The 18533-nt window shown below is 34.9% G+C and overlaps 1 protein-coding gene across 2 annotated transcripts in view; it reads left to right on the forward strand.

The window, feature by feature from the left end:
• LOC129001622 (josephin-like protein) overlaps positions 1-18533 on the forward strand; it is an 85105-nt gene that overhangs the window by 22283 nt on the left and 44289 nt on the right. For both annotated transcript variants that reach the window (XM_054429099.1, XM_054429025.1), the window contains exon 5: positions 13415-13563. In XM_054429099.1, the coding sequence (XP_054285074.1) occupies positions 13415-13552 (138 nt within the window). In that variant the 3' untranslated portion in view covers positions 13553-13563. The remainder of the gene's footprint in view (positions 1-13414; positions 13564-18533) is intronic.

An 18533-nucleotide genomic window follows, 5' to 3' on the forward strand; every position in this document is an offset into this window, starting at 1 on the left:
CTCTGCTTAAATGCGTTGCTATTTATAAATTACTTTGCCTCTACAACTTCACTCTTCACTCGTTTGTTCTGTCTCATTTGGCACAATTTCTTCCTTTAGTTGAATGTTTATTCGCTTAACTGTTCCAAACGGAACATTGCAGGCATCCAACACTCTTTCCAAAACGTTTTTTACATCTTTCAAAGGACCCATATATTATTATTTTTTCTAAATAAAAGTACTGGATCACTGAAGTTACTATTGTTCTTGCTTGAGAATGTAAAATTTGTTATGATTTACCTGTAGACATTTCTTCCAAATGATGACACTCACACGAGGAACACTACATTTAAACAAACATAGTAGCAAAGCAGAAAAATACTACTTCTCCCAATATACCGTAGCAACAGACCACCACAGATTTATCACTACTATGTTATTATTACTCTGAATTAAGTCCTTTCATGCCCCTAGTACATATATATCTGAAAAACAAAAATATATACGTCAAATAACACTAGTAATAATATATTTACACTTATACTGTTGACTCACAAGACGGTAAATACATATGAAAGATGGCAAGTGGTGATCGATTTCGATTGGACACTCCAATCATCATCAGACCCAATAGGCGAATTTGATCACCACTTGCCATCTTTCATATGTATTTATTGTCTTGTGAGTCAACAGTATAAGTGTAAATACATTATTACTAGTGTTATTAGACGTAGGCTATATCTTTTTTGTTTTTCAGGTAATTTAATAACACGTACGATGCTTACCACAACCTAATGAAATAATATACAAAAATGTGATAACATTATTAACTGACTATTTTGCTCCTACCAAAAATGTCCTTTTTGAAATATTTAATTTTAGGAAGTGTCGTCAAGCAGAAGCAGAATCGTTTAACTCTTTCTATTCTCGGCTAAGAACATTAGCTGTGAACTGTGAATTCAAAGACTTGGATAGGGAATTAATTATGCAAATTTTGATTGGATGTAGGACTGATGAGTTAAGGAATATAATCTTGAAAGAACCTACTATAAAACTTCAGGATGTTGTTATTGCAGCTAAGTCAAATGAATTATTTCAAACTCAAAGTAAGGAACTTTCTTTTAGTAGCTCAAGTTTTGCTAATGCACATAAAATTGACCATTCAAACAAGAAATTTGCATTTAACAACAATCCAGCTCACTCTGATACGCCTAATGTTTGTCTTGGTTGTGGACTAAGACATTTTAGAAGGGATTGTCCCCACCTTCAGACTATTTGTAATATTTGCAAGAAAATCGGGCATCTAGCACGAGTTTGTAAAGGAGGGAGACCACGCCCCAAAGAATATTTCAACCAAAAACATGGATCAAAGGGACAACGGGCTCATGAAGTTTTGTCAGAGGAAACCAATTGTGAACAAGAAGAAACGTTTCCATCTCAATCAAGTAACGAGACAACTCAGTACGTCCAGGAAGTTAATTGCTCTAAAGTTCCGGAACTGTGTACAACTGTCAACATTAATAATCACAAAGTTCTAATGGAAGTTGATACTGGTGCAGGTGTTTCTATCATAGGAGGGGAACTATGGAATAAAATTTCCCTTAAAAACTGTAAACTGCAACCTTCTCCCTGGAAACTCAAGGATTACAGTGGTAAACCTGTAAGTGTTTTAGGTCAGACTAATGTTTATGTGAAATACGGTAAATTCAATGGATTCCTTCCGTTAGTCATAACTGTAATAGAAGTAGTTTATTGGGGCGTAACTGGCTAAAAAGTCTTAATATTGAAGTAAACGGGGTACTTTCACTCAACTGCCATGAATCTGATGTTCTAAGTAAAGCCCAGCTGGATGTTCAACATCTGAAAAGTGAATTTTCTGATGTATTTTCAAATTCCTTAGGGTGTTATAAAGGGTCTCCAATCGAACTGGAAATTGACCAGAATTATAACCCATTTCACTTAAGAGCGCGCCCTTTACCTTATGCATTGCAGGCCCCAGTAGAAGAAGAGCTGAATAAGTTAGTTAATCAGGGAGTGTTAGAACCTGTTCAGGTATCAGATTGGGCCACGCCAATAGTTGTTTCAGTAAAAAGCAATGGTAAAATACGTATTTGCGGTGATTATAAGGCAACGTTAAACAAAGCTATCCAAGATCATCTGTACCAATCATCCACCAATCTCTCAGCTCTTAGCCAAATTAAACCAAGGGAAATATTTTGCTAAGTTAGATTTAGCCCAAGCTTATCAACAATTGGTTGTTGACGAGAAGTCGGCGCTAGCTCAGACACTAATCACACACAAGGGTGCTTTTAAACCAAAAAGACTACAATTCGGTATTAGCTCAGCTCCATCTATATTTCAACATTTTATTGAGGGTTTGCTTTCGGTCTTAGACAATGTAATCCCTTAATTTGATGATATTTTGGTTAAAGCAGGAACAATACATGAATTGATTACCACATTAAGACAAGTATTCACTCGTTTTAGAGATGTAGGGATTACACTCCAAAGCGAAAAGTGTTCTTTGTTATCTACATCAGTGGACTTCTTGGGATTTGTTGTGAGCTCAGACAGAATTCGTCCTAACCCGGACAAAGTCAAATCCATCCAAGATGCTCCTGAGCCGACTAACAAGGAACAACTGCAGGCATTTTTAGGGTTACTCAATTTCTATCACTGTTTCTTACTCAACAAAGCCAATGTTGCAGAACCTTTACATCGCTTATTGGATAAAAATGTTAAATGGCGGTGGGAGGAAAAACATAAACTTGCTTTCAATGCTTCAAAGAAGCTCCTTTCTTCCGATAGTATACTGGCTCATTACAATCCCTCCAGCCATCTTATACTAACTTGTGATGCATCTCCTTATGGTATTGGTTGTGTGCTTAGTCAGGTTCGGGGGGAAAAGGAAGTTCCAATTGCGTTATATTCCAGGACAATGAGTCAGTCAGAACGAAGATATGCTCAAGTAGATAGGGAAGCACTTTCCATCATTGGAGGGTTTAAGAAATTTCACAATTTTTTATATATGGGAGGCATTTTGAAATTAGAACAGATCATAAGCCACTTCTTGGTCTTTTCACTGTGGATAAACAAACACCAAACACACTGTCACCTCGAATGATTCGCTGGAGTATCCTTTTAAATGGATATGACTTTGATCTTGTATACAAACCTAGTATTTCTATTCCGAATGCTGATGGTTTGAGTCGTCTTCCATGTTCCTCCAATGGTGTAGATCAAGAGATAAATGAAGTCTTGAATGATGTGTTATACATTGAATCCGATAAGGTTAAACCAATTACTGCTAATATAATAGCAAAAGAAACAGAAAAGGATCCACTTCTATCAAAAGTAATCTTATGGACTCAACGTGGCTGGCCAACTCATAACTCAGATCTCAACCTTACGCCTTTCATTTCTCGTCAAAATTCAATTTCTCAATACAAACAATGTTTACTTTGGAGAACTAGGGTGATCATTCCATCTACTCTCAGGCAACAAGCTCTGAAGCTTCTACACATGGGACATGAGGGCATTGTGCGAACAAAGGCGTTGGCCCGAAGCTATTTCTGGTGGCCAAAACTTGATCAAGACATAGAAAACATGGTGAATTCTTGTCAAGCATGTCAACAAAGTCGTCACAACCCTCCAAGAGCAACGGTTCTTCCTTGGGAGAAAACAAAACAACCCTGGTCTCGTCTCCACATAGATTTCGCTGGACCTTTCCAAAACAAGTTGTTTTTGATTGTTGTTGATTCTTTCAGTAAATGTTTAGAAGTAGTTTTGGTGCCTTCTACAGATTCAAGATCAACTATAAAGGTTCTCAGAAGCCTTTTTGCAACACATGGTGTTCCAGACACAATAGTATCTGATAACGGGTTGGCTTTCACTTCACAAGAATTTCGATCGTTTAATGAAAGCAATGGCATCCGTCACGTCATGGTTGCACCATACCATCCATCATCGAATGGTCAGGCAGAAAGGATGGTCCAAACGACAAAAAATTTGGTTTTGTTAATTATGTTTCAATATTCTAAACATCTATTAAAATTCGAAGATAAAATTCATAATTATAATACCCAAAACAAAACTAAAGCAGCGATTCAATATTGTCGCTTAACTAAATCGTTGGATAGCCATGTGGTGATATCTTTAAAAATTTACAATATCTTTGAGCCTATGATTAGAAAATATTCAATAAATCAATTTAAAAACAAACTCTATAATTCGTTACTAGATAACCCATTTTATACATTAGATGACTTTTTAAAAATTGGTAAAATCAAATTCTAACATAATGTAATCTTTGCAATTATTTTATTTTATTTTTTATTCTATTATCAATCTATATATTAATAGGCAAGCATCTATAATATTAAAACGAAACAGTGTTTTTTTATTTCACGGTTCTGAATCAACCACTCGACGGATTTTCATGATTTTTGTGTTGAAAGAAAGATAATTTTGAGAACTAGGGAATGTCGAAGCCATAATTTTAGTTTAGGGTCCCAGTTTTTTAGAAATTAAGTTTCAATTTTTAAAAAGTCTAGCAGCCGACGCTAAGATTCTAAACTAGCTTTTGGCATAAAATAATTTGCTTAACATAACAGCTGTAAACATTCAGCTTTTGTGTCACAAATTCAGCATTTAGATAAAAATGTAAAGACATACTTAGGGTTGACTTATTTATACTATGTGTAATGCTAATCATTGATACGTTCAACTCTTCTGTAAGAGAATGACAGATTAATCAAATATACACAGTAAAATACTAGGATGTTCAAATTATTTTTTAAAGCAATCTTTGTAATCTTTGATTTCTTTTAGAGCAATATAATTTGTTTTAACTAACAGCTGGTTAAATATAAACTATGAAACTATAAGGTTATTTTATTTACTCTTATTTTGTCAATGATTATAGGAAATAAGTAAGATTAGTAGAGATAATTAGACCACAGTTTAAAATGGTTTAGACCAAAATTAATTAAACCACGCTACAAATCAAGGCTCTGTACACGAGTCTTAATAAAAAAGGATAAATGCAAACTATTTTACTGCTCCACTTTTCAAGGAAAGAATAGAAAAATAACAATGTTTACACGTTTTAATTCTTCATGGTAGTTTTTTGTTTACAATTAATGTTTGTCTGCTTTAACTTTGTTTGGATTAGGCCCGGAAATATTGATGTCATAAAAAGAAGATCAAGAATAATCAGGAATCACGATTTTAAATTACCACCACAACCTCAGCCGGGTTTTATACAAAGATAAACAGATTGACATAAGATAAACAGGATGACATAGATTGAACACAACGTCAACATTGACCTAGGATACTGCAATTAGACATACCATCCTTTTATGAAATCGTGTTCAGTTGTGGTTGCGTTTGGGGGTGCCTGTATCAGCGCCCCCAAACGGGAAAATATCACTTTTATTTCAACTATGAATGTATTGTAGTTTAATTAACTAACATGGGAAATTACGATGTACATTTATTCAATGAGGGTGGGTAATTATCAAGGATAGAACTGATAACGGTATGGATAATAAACATTGACAATTACGTGTACGTCATTAGCTTTACTAGCGTGTTTACTTTTTATATTCCTGCTACATGTGACCAGTTCTTTTTTTCAAATGAATGTTATTTGAACCAAACAGCTGTTTCAAAACAAACTGTTATTGTTTTCACTTTCTTTGTTTACACTTTTTTATTTAGCAATTAATGCAGTGAAATTGATTTAAAGGATAGGTGTGAAGATTAGTTTTGATGTTAGGACACCAAAGTTAAATTATGTGTACTGTGTTATTGGATATTATCGTTTTATTTTAGGTCGTTTCTATTCAAACCTACTGGAAATTGTGTATAGTAGTTGTATTGTGGTGATAATAATTATGGAAGAGGCAGGTATGCTATGGAAGGCGGTATCGTTGACTAGGTCTATACCATGGTGGAAGGAAAAAACATAGGTGTGCTATTCCGTCATATTCTGACGTCACTCGGATTGCAAACAAAATATCACCTGATTGTAACTGTCAAATTAGTATATGTATTTGTTTTTATTTAGTTGTTATTGTTTTTTAATGTGTATTTTTATAAAAAAAAACAATAACAATCAAATCAAAACAAATAAATACTAATTTGACAGTTACAATCAGGTGATCTTTTGTTTGGAATCCGAATGACGTCAGAATATGACGGGAATAACACACCTATGTTTTTTCCTTCCACCATGGGTCTATACACTTCTCAATTGACTATTACTCTCTCTACTGTAGGCTACTTATAATCAGTATGTGTCCGTGCGAATTGGCTGCAAAACTTCAACGCTTTTCATATCGTAAAAATTGCAGGATTGCTGTTTTATTGTAAAATTATCGGATTTAAAATGCATATCGTATAGGCCTATGGTGGAATAAAAACATATTTGGTCACACAACATTTGTTTACAAGATGATTTTAGCGAATTTCCCTATAGGGAAGTAGCTATTACCGTAGGTCTCATGGTAAGACTTAGGCCCGGGACCGATTTACTTTTTCATTTTAATGTCCCCAGAGGCCAAAAACACCATTCGTTCAAATTTTTATATATGTATATATATATATATAGATATATATATATATATAGATTTATATATATACTAGCTGTAACCCACGGGCTTTGCCCCGTTTAACTTCTAAATTTTCAAGATTATCTCGTTCGCATGGCTCAATCACGTCCTGGTTGAAGTTTGTTCGCTACGCTCACTCACCTTTAGGTTGGAGCTCGTTCGCTACGCTCACTCACCTTTAGGTTGGAGCTCGTTCGCTGCGCTCACTTGCCTTCAGGTTAGCTCGTTCGCTACGCTAACTCGCCTCCGGGTTGAAGTTCGTTCGCTACGCTCACTCACCTTTTGGTTGCAAATTAGCTGTTGTCATAAATGTAAAAGAAATAATAGTGCTGCACCCTGTTGGTTATCCTTGTAACTTTAATGCTATTGAACATCATAGAACAGAACCATCTTGTTTAATTGAAACAGCTGTTAAGATTCAATAATTCCATTTCTCATAAGGTTAACATGGGAAACTCCAGAGCCACTGGGGCGGAGCCCGAAAGGATTTTTGAAATAAGAATATGCCTATATGTTAATCGGGAATGTGAGCTATCATCATGCCAAATTTCAGCCCAATGTGACCAGTATTTTTCGCGTTCACTTGTCACAAACATACATCCATACATCCATACATCCATACATCCAAACTTTCTCATTTATAATATTAGTAGGATATATGTGTCCGTGAACAAGATAACTTGAGTAATTTTTATCCGATTTTGATGAAATTTGGTTTGAAGGTGTAAGGCGGGATAAACTTGAATGAGTTCGCGATCCAGCATGATCGGTCCATGGGAACAGGGTTTTATGGGGGGTTTTATGGGGTAAAAATTGGTTTTTCTCACCTTTTACCCTCAAAACACAAAATTTCCCAATTTTTCTCTAAACCTTCTTAAAGAGCTTAAAAAAACAAACAATTCAGTATATCAAAGTGTTTTTGTACGGTTATTGGTTACGGATAAAACTAAAAAAATGGTAAATTTAAAATTCCCATGTTTTTCTTATGGAGAATATTGTAAAATGTTGTAGTTTGCTTGTTTATGGATATATTTTGATCAAACTTGGTAAAATTTATTTATTTTATAGTAAGCTATTAATATTTTACTAAAAACACACTACTTTATTAGTTTCCTTGTAGCAGCAAACCTAGGTACTCGTTAAACCTAATGTTATTTAAATAGATCAATTGAAAATCAATTCGGCCAAATGGAAATTCGCTTAGACGGCAGGTTTGCTGCGGCGGGGGTATTTTATATTAAAACTGCAAGAAACTTTGTTTTTATATGTGTACCTAAACTAGCTGATCTGAATTGTACACAGTTTTAACTGACTACTGAATTCCCGTACGTAGGACGGGCTAACACCTCGTGTTTCTTTAAAACCTTTTTTTTCAGCACGTGTGCACCGCAGGGGAAATCTATGCATACTGTTAGAAAGATATTTTCCTGTAGATGTGCAGAATGCCTTTAAAAATTCAAATAGGCTCAAAAATAAGCACAAAAAATGAATTTGAAATTTAAAAAAATTAACATGGGCTTTATGGGTTGCTATGCTGGTGACGAAATATAAACAGAAAATCAATACACATGTAAGAAATTCCAATCACATGTTTTATTTACAGTGTGGGGTGAAAAATAGAGAAGTCTGTAAATAATTAGATTTTTTTTTAGCTAGAAGCGGTAAGGTCAATTATATCAATTATTTAAGATGGGGACGCCACTATGTGCGTATTTTAACCCGTGGTGGAATATCTTTGAAGATGAACCTTTTTAGTGTGATAATGTGTTCATACGTGTCAAACTTTGAGGTTAAATCAAAACAAACAAACTGGCGTACCTAATATATTCTTTTAAATGACAATAGTTAAATATACAGTACTTACTTTAATAAAATAACTTGGTCATTAGAGAATATTTACTGTGAAATTGAGATGTGATTCCTAATTCCAAATCAACTAATGAATTATTTGTTATTTAATTATTGTCTTCAAATTAAGTGATGGTTACATATTTTTGGTCGAATTTTCGACCACTGGACGACCTCTAGTTATTATTATTTATGCTATTACTATTACCTTTTAATATTATTATATTGTATTTTAGATGAGATTTTTAGAGGTATTTAAAATTTAGTTTCTTAAATGATTTGCACAAATTTGTCTAACCTCGTTGATTGCTTGACAAAAAAACTTGAACAAATTTTTGTTTGTATTTAATTACTGTTGTTGGAATTTAACTATTCCTAATTAATATTATTTCATTATTTTTTTCTTTTTTCCCTTCATTTTAAGGAATTCACTAAGCTCTTAAATATTTTTATGTTTTATTAATAGATAGTGTAAAAGAAAAAAAAGTTAAGTTAATTTATCATTTTAATTTTTACATCCTCTAGATACTTAATCCTATACTATATTGTATTGTAGATGTGTAGTATGTATGTATATGACGTAGGCCTATACATAGGCTGATGTGTTGACTTTGTCAATGATTTGTGAAAATCCAAAAGATAAATCTAAATGATATGATTGATTGATTGTTATATTCATGATTGTTACCGATTAGCTCAAATTCCTGAAATCAATTTTTTATGGATAAAACTGTTTCAAAAACATACATTCCATAAACAGTCATGATTTTTTCTAATTTAAAATAATCTTTAACTGAAGTTCTGGGTTGTAAAGAATAATTCTAATGGCTTTCTTTTTTGCATTATCAAAACAGAGTTTAAGTTTTCTTTAGTAGTTGCACCATATAGTGATGTTTAATTTGTGTGAAAGAAAACGTGCTGGTTTTCTCATAATGGCGCTCCTTCAAGAATAACTACTGATCAAGGCTGCCAATTCGAATCATCTCTCTTGAAGTCCCTTGGAACAACTTTCGGCTCTGAAAGAATCAGGACTTGCAGTTACTATCCCTGTGCCAATAGATTGGTGGAAGGATTCCATCGTCATCTCAAAGCTTCACTTCATGATGGTCATCACGATTCATCCTGGCCTGATTGTCCTCCTAGGTATAAGAAGTGCGTACCGCGAGGATCTGCAAGCATCAACGGCAGAAATTGTTTTCGGACAACAGTTAAGACTTCCAGGAGAATTTTTTCATCTCCCTGTTGACGGACCCAGGCATGACTCCGTCAACACATGTCTTCAATCAGACCTGTCCAGGCTTCATGCCACGTCAACCCTAAATCCTTTATACAGTATTTCAGGATCATAGAAAATGCACCAATGTATTCATAAGAGATGACTCTGTAAAACGTGCTCTACAGCCTCCCTACAACTGACCATATCCTGCAATTTCTTGTGATGGAAAATCCTTAATAATATCACAGAATGGCAAACAAGTACGAGTGAGCTTAGACAGGGTGAAGCCTGCATATGTGTTACCTGACAAATGTAATCAGCCAACAATCAGAGACAAAGAGCCTCAAAATATACAACCTTCAAAAACACCCCTCAAACCTCAAAATCCGACAGCATTGTTCAGAACCTATACAACTCGTTCTGGTCGAAATGAAAAGCTCAAGCTTTCTGGTCCTCCAGTCTCTGCGGGTGGCTGATGTGGCGTCAACATAGCCACAGCTGTGATGCCTTTGATCTTTATTTAATTTTAATATTTATTATTTAACAGCTGTTGCTGGATTGTTAAAATGTTTAGTTTTGACTATTTCATGATTTAGTACACTTCTTCATTCGTTTGTAAATAAAACGTTATCAAAATATTTGTTCACATAGTGGTGCAATTATTTCACACAAATTAAACAACTCTATATATGATGTAGGGACATAAGTCCCTAAAAAAATTAATACTTTAATACTTTTCAATGAAATGGCGACCATACAAAGTGTGGGTATTTTAAGCCAAGTATGAATGGAGATTATTAGAGTCACTCAGAGAATAATATGTGGAAGGTAAACCAACCACTCAATCAGGTTGCAGTTTTATGTGTCATCACAACTCTAATATGACATAGGAAATAGCTAATCAAACTAAATAGACCACAGAGCAAGTTAACTTTTATTTGGTGATTGAAAATATACTTTAGGCCAACAGTAGGCCCCCAATTAACCGACCCTAATGGGACCGGACCTATGTCGGATAACTCAAAAGGTCGGTTAAAACGGGCAGTCCCTTAAATAATAACATAAAGAAGTGCTATTCATTTGGAATTATATAATCATTATTTTGAAGTCATACTTGATGAAATAAACTACTCTTATCTCCTTTTTCGTATTGATAGAAAAGTCACAAATAAACACAAAACACGGTTAAGTCAAATAGGCCTACTTTCTGTGGAATATATTATAGTACTAGGCAAGAGTCAATAAAAATTCCTATTTAAAAAGATGTAGTACCGTACTGTAATGTATTAATTGATGCTTTCCAAATCCCTTGTAATACAGTACAGAACCTTTTGTCAAAGTTAAAGATACAAGCAACCATTTTGTTACAAGACAGGATGTTTATTTATAGCCTCTCACTGGAGGCTCGAGGCACAAAAACTATCTTGACCTTGGAGTTGTTAACCCCCCTTCCCTGCCCTCCCTACAAGTTGCGTTGTTTGTTTACTTCAGCGATAAGATAATCAGTTCTCAAAATCGTAACGCACTTTACGATGTTATAAATTTGCCGCACAGATAACAAATTAGATCAGATAAGCTCGCACTACGAACGATGATGACAAACTGACAATATGCTATTTTTTTGTGATCAATATAAAATAACTTTTTCTTAGTCATATCCTGTAGAGATAAGCGTATGGTTCAGTTCTCATCGCCCAGTGTGGGAGCGGAAATGTCGAGATTCCTAGAAAGCGGCGGTTAAACCGAACTGCTCTCAAAGCAAGGTCAGTTAAAACACACTGTATTATTTTACGACCGAAGGCGGATAATCCGATTATCGGTTAATACGAGTTCGGTTAAGAGCGGGTCTACTGTATTACTTTCTGTGGTCATAAGATATTTAGTCAAGTAGTCTAATCTGAATGAAGGGTTGTACTGACTTTAGATCAAGATCACTTTAAATATTAATGGCCAAAAGCTATTTTTCTACTTCATTATTTTTCCCTTAGTTAGTTTCCTTTGATTAATTGGTTTTTTCTTGGTATGGAAAATTTGATCAACCAAGGAAGGGAGTTTGGTTGTCCACAAGGATGATCTGTTCGGTAGTAATAGGTGTCTGTTAGTTAAGTGATTTTTAGCTACGTACGTCAGAAAGGTGTTGGGTGTATCGCAAAGTGGGGTTAATAAAAGGTGCAATGGGTTTTATACATTCAAGCTATAGAGTAGAATACAGAGAAAATACAGATCAAACAAATATCAAACACTATTGTCAACAGAGCTTCTAAGCTTACTACCCTACAAACATGTTTCAAACTAAGCAAGCAATGCCCCAAAATAAATTTTGATACTCAACTAGCAGTTTTAAAGCTAATATAAAACTAGACAAACGATGCTGATATAACACAAGTTGAAAAATAAGATCAAAATATCTCGTCCTCGGAGTGTCTACTCCTATAATATTCTAAGGTCGAACCTAATGATAATCAACTTCGGTAGAAAGGAAAAAGATAAAAACTATACTTTAGTAAATGATCAGATACCAAATGAAACTACGGAACTAGCTTGCAATATTGGTGAGAATGGATCGTGGGTGGACCACCCGTGGAATTTGCACGGGTTGTCCCAAGTAAGTTATTGTTGGTTGGGTTGTTGTTGGTTGGTGGAACTCACCCGGTTGGAATGAATGAGTTCCCAAGGAAATGTCACAAGGTAGCCCTTCGTAGCCTAGGTACTATACTAACTTGATTTGTTTAGTCGTATTAAGACGTGAACCAACTTAACGTTACCCTCTCGTTATGTATCTATTAGTCTGCTGTAGAAATAAAAAATAATCACTTAATCAATCTCAAATATTTAAATTTTATAAATTTAAAAGACAAGATTAATATAATTTACTGTTTTAATACGAATTTTAGGGAACGAAGGAGGTATGGACGACCTGTGGTTGGAATACAAGCTATCTCAAGAAGGTTTTTGGATTGATAGGAATTATAGTTCTTGCTCAGAAGAAAATAGCATGACCCCAAGGAATATTTAATTAAAAAGAATCAAAATAATATTTCTTCTATACAATTCAAAATTAAAATACCACTAGTCTAAGATATGAGAATATAAGATAATACAATTATTATTTACGAAATAAAATATCTCCGTAACATATTTATGGACGGTATTATATCAAAATAAAGTTAAGTTGTTGAAGTTTAAATAATAAATTCACAAATTCACAGTGGTTTACTAAGTAAATAAGTCGAAACAATACCTTGTATCCTGGTACTAATCCAATAAAACAAGACACAATTTCACAATCACTCCACTCGTAAAACTCGTTATTCAAATGCTACTAACTTCCCAATCGTAAGATGAACTGAACTGCCAAGGGCTTCAAGGCAGTTTTGTTTGGATCGACGTTCCTAGGCGCATGCGTCGCAGCCAGCAGGAACAAACGTGCAGGCAGTGCGCCGGCGCTACAGCCAACAGGTCTTTGCCGGCCTGCCGACTCCTGTCTAATTCGCTTTCCTACTTTGAAAACTTACATTTAATATCAATTCAAATTCGATTTATAGTATTCGTTGAAAATAAATTTAGTATTCTGTAAATGATAATACCAAATATATTACTACAAAATCTTCTTTAATAAAATGGTCTTTCTTCTTTCTTTATTATCAAACAGTGGTCGGTTGGGCCAGAGATTTTATCAATCTTAGAGCCTTCGAGCCTTGTTCTGTAGCAGCAGCACACTCTGGATTTAATACTATTTTCGATGATTTTTTAGGATCGGGAACTTCTGGATTACTTACGAGAGCAGCTAGACAGCAAAGAAAAGGAGTTGTTCATAATTGTAAGTGCTGAGAAGAGTGAGAAGTGGTTGAAGCAGGAAGAGAGCTCTGCAGAAGAAATTATTCCAAGATAGTACTTCACAAGGTAGGCCTAAAACTGTTTGTCTATACAACTACTATAACTTTTATGCTAATTGATAATAGTACATACAGTATATTAAGGCTAAACATCCCTGAAAAAGTTGTGTTTCTGGCCCGATAGATAGCAGCACCTCTGCGGCAAATTTGTACCACTTATAATTTCCGTATTTATTATCAGATTTTTGTTTTGTAAACGGTTTTGTAAATGATATGATAAAGACATTTACGCTATTTTGCTAATGTTTTTTAAAATTTATTTACAAAAAAGTTTTATAAAGAATTTTTTTTTCTGTAATTATTTTTTTAAATCGCAGGTAGTCATTTTGTAAAGAAAAATTTTAAAAGAATTTTGCCGTTTTCAAATATTAATTCGGCCAAATGGTTGCATCGGAATCCTTTTTTAAAGAAATTATCATTATTTCTCTCGCGCTCCGGTCCCCTCCCCCTCCCCCCACCGCATAGCGCAGCTCCAGTGCCAGCCGCTCTGCCCGGCCCTGCAACGCGACTGTAGCTTCGTCATCTCACACACACCTCGCATTCATACTCTGACCGGACACACTAACTAGACTGGACTCCTGATTTTAACAGATACTAGTTTATGATTTAAAAACAAGTATTTTCTGTAAGTCGGAAAGAGACATCTATTCAAATAAAATTGAATTTTACCTGTACATTGCTTAGAATCATGGAGTTTTTGGTTATTTTTACGTTTCATAGCCTAAGAAAGCCTATGAATAAAGCCTATCAGTAATATATAAAAATCGAATACTTGTGTCAGGCAATTAATATTACAGTAATCATAAATGTTATTTCTTTAACTGAGAATGCTCATTCCGATGACTAAAATAGCGAGCTGTGTTAGCGCTAAAACAGCATTGCGAGAGTTGGCGCAAAACACTCTCGCACTCTAAGTTTTACGTTTTCTTTATGGACTCAAAAATAATAGCTTATGCTATGAAAATGATAAAACATTAGTGAAATATATTTATAGCAAACCATCATGAATTTTTAAAGCTTTACGTTGTTAACGTATCAATGTTTTGTGGACTGTGCATTTATTTACTTACTAGCTGTTTGCCCGTTCTACGTAGGGCCTACGGGAATCTTGTAGTAAGTTGAAACCTTATATTCTGAACAGGAGTTGGTTTGCATATTTAGTGTGCATTTTGCATTAAAAGAAGGCCTGTAATTGAAAGTTACTTTTCACACAGGTTAAAAGTAGTTAAAATACTACCTCAACCTCACTATTGCACACTTTATTCGGGTTGAAATTTTCATTAACAAAGGTGCTCTTGTCTTTTCCACGAAACAATGAGAAATAAGGACATTAATGCGATACCAACAGACATACAAACAAAAATACAGAATTGAATTAGGGGATTTGCTACGCTTTAACCAAAGCAAATTACAAACAAAGTAATTATTTGAAATTTTTGATAGTGTCATCAAATTTTATCATAATCGTTTTTAGGCCCAATCAAACTGTAAAATTGGTGTAAATCCGTTGGCAAATATATAAGTGTTTGCGGCTGGAACTGCACACAGCCGTTGAACGATAATCGTAGAGAGCCAGCTTAGCATTGTTTTCAATGGCACTGTTGTCAATGACGCGTCTGTAGCCGCAGTCGTACCGTACCTAGTCGTAGACGTCCACCGTACGGGTCTGCTCCTGGAGCAGTAGAGTCGCAGTCGTTGGAAGATTTTTGAGGCATTCACAGCTTTTTCTCGAGTAAGAGCCTCGAGTGTACTCAGCCCCAATCTTATTCTTATGGAGAATAATTAAAATGTTATATATAGCTTAATTGTTAATGCATTTGATGATACTTGGTTAATGGCTTTATGTGGTAGTATTAAGACACACATAAATGAATTGGAAAGTCCACGAGTACACAGGTTTCCAGCAACTGGGGTATTACTATTTTTTATAATGAACATGTTTTATTCTGAAAAAGGAAAACATAATACCAAAGCATTGTATTAGTTTATTAGCTTAGTAAAAAAATCTAACGTTTATAAATAAACTATCCTACCTTAACGTAAGATCAAACTTCTCATCTCCTGTGATTGGATAGGGAATGTAGTTTTAAAGTAAAAATGCTCATTGATCAAACTATACAAAAACTTAGCCCAGGCGCATATTGAGCTGTGCGGCACGGTCCGGGCAGTGCAGCACAGCACAGGGCAGAATTGGGCAAAAAGTTTGTGTTGCACAGTTGACATCGCATATTGGGAAGCAGTGTCGTACAGTTCTCGTATAGGAGTGACACAGTTTCTTGTGTGAACATGTTGTTAAATATTAGGATTTGAGTTCTGAATCAGATTCAGGTGCTGATCTAGATTTATTGTTACTTCTTCACCAGAGAACAAGAAAGAAAGGGCGAAAAAAAATTGCAATGTTTAGTGATTTTCGTATTTTCTCCCAGATTTAATTCTTGTAATTACTCTTTGTATACTAACCATGACTGGTAACGTAAAAACTGGATAAAAACGCACAATTTTTATTAATTATCCTCTAGATCCGTCACAAAACACTAGTCAACCCGGCGCAGGTGAGCAATGCGGCACAGACACTTGTGACTCGACCACAAGTGCGCGCAGTCCACGTGCGGGACTGCGCTGCACTACGCTGCGCTGCTCCGACTGCGTCTCAATATGCGCCGGGCCTATGAGATTTTGAAAGTCTGAAGAATTCAGATAACATTCTCCCATCAGCTTGGAAATTATTGTTTATTTTATTAATATTTTGAAGTACCCCTCTTCTGTTCGTTTTGTAATTATACTATGTGTGAATGTGTGCTTAAGTCTTTGAACACTTATCACTTCCAAAAATTGTCCATCTTCTAGATCTTCAACCAGCAAATAAATGAATAGTATTTTGTTAAAGCCTATAAACTAATACAGTAATTCACTATCCCTACTTCAACTCGGCAACAGTCAAGAATTTTAACAGAACGATTGTATAATAATCGCACCAGTGAGAGCCTACTTTTCAACGGAGCCTACTGCAACGATTATCGCCGAGCTATAATCGTGCGGCGACGATCGTCCAACGACTGCAGTACCAGCTGCACCAGTGACAGTAAGGCACAACCAAGGCCGCACAACGTTTTTAATCTAACTTGGTTTGGATGTGCTAACAAAACTTGATCAGAAATGGTTGCGGTATTTGTAAACAACTTTTAATGTAAACATATCAGTGACAGCTAGAAGTGAGAACTAATCCAAACAGCTGATCGTTATTTCATAAAATGTAATAGTAAATATTGGGAGAAAATTTGACAAAATTCGAACCAAATTGGGTTTTTGATGGTTCGTTATTTTGTTTTCAAAGAAGCGAGGCCATGTTTTTATAGCCAAAGCCACTCTCATCAATCCAGTAAATACGGAAAAATTATTAGAACCTTGATCGGAACTTTGGTTTTCTAGGAGTAGGCCGCGCAAAATGACATTTTGGCTTATAATAGACAAACAGACAGACAGAAATTGAGATAAGACTCGTTTCGGCTTTCTTGTGTTATGAAACGTAAAAATAACCAACACCTGCATGATTCTAAGCAATGTACAGACAAAACTGTAATATTATTTATATAGATTTATATATTTGCCAACGGATTTACACAAATTTTACAGTATGATTAGGCCTAAATACGATAATCGTAAAATTAAAAATTTGATGACACTATCAAAACTTTTAAATAATTATTTTGTTTGCAATTTGTTTTGGTTAAAGCGTAGCAAAACCCCTAATTCAATTCAGTATTTGTTCGTGTATGGAAGCGCGGGAAACCGTCATCCACCGGTGTACAAGCAACACCCCAGTCTTGTTGTGGGGGGGGGAGGGGTAGCAAATGTGAGTGTGACCTTGGAATGAGTCACAGCGGCCCTGTCCTGCACCTGCTTCATGTCTCTCTTGCGTTTGTTATAATTACTGTAAATGTTTAAACAACGATACCGACTGAACCAGCCAAGCGATTTTCAAAATTTAAAAAGCAAAATTAATTAAAAATTATCGTCTTTAAAATGACTACCTGCAATTTTCATTTTTCATTTTGTAACACAATTATTTTACCATAATTTTTTTAACCAGCAACTTAATTCAAATTTATCTTCAATGGCGTGAATTGTTATCTTATCCGGTTCACAAATCAGTTTTCAAAATGAAAATCGGATGAAAATTCCACCAATAAACACCAACACAAAATGACTCCATTTTGGTGCTGCGACGTGGTGGCAGAATTTGGAACTAAACCTGGGATGTTTAGCCTTAATTAAGCCACAAGACCGTGGGAAGTACAGTAAAATCAAAATGTCAATAATCCAGATTAATTGGGAACTGATTCCATCCGGATCATCAAAACTACCTTAAAAAAGGGCCAGCACACACTCTTTGTGTAAAAACCTGTTTTAATTATATACGAGAGCTTGCAAAAAAAGTTTTCTTGGTGGAAAACTCGACCAAAAGTATGTATTGTACAATCTTCTCTATTTTCACCCCACGCTGTAAATAAAAACATGTGTGATTGGAATTTCTTCCATTTGTTTTGATTTTCTGTTTATATTTTGTTGTTATTACGTTACCAACCCATAAACCCCATAACCCATAAGGCCCATGTTAATTTATTTAATTTCAAATTCGTTTTTTGTGCTTATTTTCAAGCCTATTTTGATTTATAAAGGGATTCTGCACTTCTACAGAAAAATATCTCTTATATGGTACCAACGGCGTGTAATTCGGTCCAGTAGTATGGTCAGGCTGTCATAAGTTTTGCAAAAGTTTTTTAGTAGGCCTATATAAGATATATATTTTCTTTTATAGGTACAGTGAAGGGTCTAAAAGACAGATGAATTGAAAAAATTGTTCCTGTTCAAGCACTGTTTTGATTTTAATTTTCAGCAACATGTGTACAGTGTTCAGTAAAACATAAGACACTATTGTGCATATTTGAGCCTTTAAAAAATTGTGTAATAGGCTTT

This window comes from Macrosteles quadrilineatus, unplaced genomic scaffold (assembly GCF_028750875.1).
Source record: "Macrosteles quadrilineatus isolate MER2022 unplaced genomic scaffold, UCM_ALF_1.0 Scaffold_1__1_contigs__length_201487025, whole genome shotgun sequence".
Lineage (NCBI taxonomy): Eukaryota > Metazoa > Arthropoda > Insecta > Hemiptera > Cicadellidae > Macrosteles > Macrosteles quadrilineatus.